This window comes from Pyrus communis, chromosome 12 (assembly GCF_963583255.1).
Source record: "Pyrus communis chromosome 12, drPyrComm1.1, whole genome shotgun sequence".
NCBI lineage: Eukaryota > Viridiplantae > Streptophyta > Magnoliopsida > Rosales > Rosaceae > Pyrus > Pyrus communis.
The window spans coordinates 9588149-9591730 of record NC_084814.1 but is presented as its reverse complement, the minus strand read 5'-3'; the positions used below and the strand labels follow the sequence as shown (position 1 = coordinate 9591730).

The 3582-nt window shown below is 40.3% G+C and overlaps 1 protein-coding gene across 1 annotated transcript; it reads right to left on the bottom strand.

Annotated features, from left to right (window-relative positions):
* Window positions 1–1303: 1303 nt before the first annotated feature.
* LOC137709998 (uncharacterized) lies at window positions 1304–2554 on the bottom strand. The gene is made up of 2 exons (XM_068448967.1): window positions 2210–2554; window positions 1304–1945 (listed from the first exon to the last, which is right to left on the bottom strand). The coding sequence occupies exons 1-2, from the start codon at window positions 2552–2554 to the stop codon at window positions 1304–1306; spliced, it is 987 nt and encodes a 328-aa protein (XP_068305068.1).
* Window positions 2555–3582: the final 1028 nt, after the last annotated feature.

The window sequence follows — 3582 nt, the reverse complement described above, 5'->3', positions numbered from 1 at the left end:
TTGCCGCACCACCATACATACCTAAATCCATCCAAAACCCAGAAAATCATCCACAAACCCATTATAGACCTTGTGCCGTGACTAAGCAAGGAGGAGGAGAATGAAGACCAAGCCTTGGGCGTTTGTGCATTCAAGTTGGAGTGTTGGACGTTTTTAGGTGTAATCTATCTTTTATTTTCAATGTTTAAATCTATATTGCTTTGTTTTGTCATGAACATGAGAGGCTAAACTCATTTTAGCCTAGGGATGCTTTGAAACCATGATTACATTTATAATATGATTTGATTAAGTCCAGTTGTGATTTCATAAGTCATGAACGCAATTTGCTTAACCGTTTGATGGATAACTTATTCTTGTATGTTTATTAGGGAGGCCTACTTAATTTGCATGCTTGAATTTGGGGCTAGAATATAAGGGTGTTTCACATAATCGTTACAAACTTATATTCACAAGTAGTTAAGGTTGTTTTCACAATCATGTTAAGTAAATTCCTAGCATGCGTATCATGATGTCATAGTTACAAGTGCTTTGTCAATACTTATGATTTCCATTGAACGTAATGATCTTTGGCCGTATCTCTATTATGATGTCATGTAGGGGACGTTTTGGAAAATGCTTTGGGTTGTCGTATGATGTCATCCAATCCACTAACTTAAGGGAAATCTGAGGGTTAATTAGTGATGTCACGGTTAATCTGGGGTGTTGAGGTTCATGGTTTATCGGAAAAGCAACTGGAAATCAATTTATGTTAGAAAGTATCATGCGTGGAGAAGTATCCCTTGGCTATCCTATCATCCATTAGTTTTTCTAAAATTCATCCAAAATCTGTTTTAAAGTTTAAAGTTACTTGTTTTCTTTTAAATTCGTCCAAAATCAAAACCCCCTTTCTTATTTGTTCCAAATCTGTCCAAAAGAGTCTTTTTGAGTTTTTAGAGTCAAAACCAAGTGTATTTTCGTCCAAATTAAGTCCTAGAGTCTAAATTGAGTCTTTTTGGTTGTTTTAAGTTGTTTTGAGTCTTTAAAGTTGTTTTTGGTCATATAAGTTAGTAAGAGTCTTGTGAGGTCATTTAAAGTGTTTTAAAGCATATTTTCACATCTTTGAGTCAACTTTCATTAGATTAGCAATCCCTCCTAATCCCCGGCCTAGAACGATCCCTACTTATAACTATACTACAATTGTCAAAAAGAGGGTTTAATTTGTGTGCTTATATATTTCACATCACTCCTCCAAAAGTATACGATGCATGCACGTGGTCGGGCTTATTCCCTTGATGTCGGCCAACGTCCAACCAATTGCAGTTTTTTACTCCTTTAACACCCTCACTAACTTACCTTCTTCTTGTGCCGTGAGTGAGGAAGATACGATGACGGGCAAAGTCTCTTGGTCTCCCAAGAAAACGTACTTCAAATGGCTTGGCAATGGTTTAAGTTCAAGGGAAGGTGGCTGCACAACTGAAGGAATGGGCTTATTAGTCGAAATTGGAATGGAAATTGGGTCCGAAGACTTACCGGATTGTAGTGGCAATGACTCAAGGGCAGCCACTATCTCAACCATGTCAACACTAGGGGGCACGGCATGGTGCTCACCATGCATGCCGTGGGTATGCAATTTCCCTACTTCCTTGTCTTTGAGTTCCATTCCTCGTGTAATGACCAATTCAAGTGCATCTTTGTTCAATTGTTCAAAATGGTCCTGCGCCAACGAGTCAATTACATCAATAGCAAAACATGAATGATCATCAAGAGGGTACTTAATAGATTCAGAAAGATTGAAATTAATAACTTCCCCATCAAATTCCATTGTCAAAGTCCCATTCAACACATCAATCTTCGTGCGGGCGGTTTTCATAAATGGGCGGCCTAGAAGAATTGGCAATGACGGGGCATGGTTTGATTCTTCCATTTCCACCACGTAGAAATCCGCCGGAAAGATTAGATGATTAACCTGCACTAACACATCTTCCAAAACACCCTTTGAATAGGCATTAGATCTATCGGCCAATTGAATAATCACACCATCATTTTTTAACTCACCTAGGTTCATAGATGCATAAATTGAGTAAGGCATAACATTAATAGATGCACCTAAGTCTAGCATAGCATGTTCAAACCGATTATTGCCAATAACACAAGGAATTGTAAAACTACCCGGATCTTTGCATTTAGGGGGCAATTTACGTTGCAAGATGGCTGAGACATTCTCGCTTACCTTTACAACCTCTTTGTTTGAAATTCTCTTCCTAGTAGTGCAAAGTTCTTTTAAAAACTTAGCATACCTCGGAACTTGTTTAATTGCATCCAAAAGTGGTATATTAACTTGTACTTTTCTAAACGTCTCTAAAATGTCCTTTTCAGCCTCCTCCTTCTTTGTTTGCATGAATCGACGAGGAAATGGTACATTTGGAGGAATAACATTAGAAATAACCGAATTTGGAACATCCTTACCCTTAGAAGCCGAGTGGTGTACTTTGGGTGGCTGCGGCATGGTGTCTCCCACCCTTGTCGTGGCTTGCTCCTGCTCCCCCTCCTCAAATTGCAACTTTTCGTCCTCCATTGGGGCTGAATTAGAGGGTTGTGAAGCCGTTCCAACTTGTTTTCCACTTCGCAACATGATTGCTTTCGCAGATTCGAATCCTCCTTTTGGGTTGACAACAGTTGAACTAGGCAACTTACCTTGCTCTCTAAATTGGCCGATGAACTCCGCAATCTGCCCTACTTGCTTTTCTAATTCATCAACCTTTTTGTCCCTATTTTGCATTCCCTGCGCCATAGAAGTTAGTAATTGGAAAATTTGATCATTATCTATGGACGAACCTGATTTGGATTGTGTAGGTTGTGCTTGGGGTGGTGTGGGTGCAAATGGCCTTTGGTAGAACCCCGGAGGTTGCTGCCTAAATGTGCTTTGTTGTTGGGGTTGTTGTGGCTCCCTCCATTTGAAATTTGGATGATCTCTCCAACCGGGATTGTATGTGTTAGAGAAAAGATCATTCCTTGGTTGGTTTTGGTTCCCATAACCCACGACATTGAGGGATTCCCATCCTCCGTTCTCAATCAATTGAGGGCACTTGTCCGTGAGATGTCCATTCATGGAGCACACGCCACAAACAGCCACATTTTGCACCTTTAGTATTTCAACCACCTGCGAAAGAAGAGAAGTAAGATTAGCCATTTGATTTTGAAGTTCGGAAATAACACTTACCTCATTAACTTGTTGCTGCCGTGGCATGTCTCCTTGGCCAACTCCTTCGTATTGTTGAGCATTCAAAGCTCGGTTGGCAATGAGAGTCTTGGCGGCCATAGGTGTTTTGTCCACTAAAGCTCCACCCGCTGAGGCGTCTAGCATTTGACGTTCAATTGGTAGAAGCCCTTCATAGAAATATTGAAGAAGAAGCTCCTCCTTCATTTGGTGTTGTGGACATGAAGCAACAAGGGTTTTAAAACGTTCATAATAAGTTGGAAATGATTCACCTTGATTTTGCTGAATGCCACTAATTCTTTTACGTAAAAGAATGACTCGAGAAGTTGGGAAAAACTTCTCCAAAAACGCCCTTTTCATACTCTCCCACGATGTGACCGTTCCGG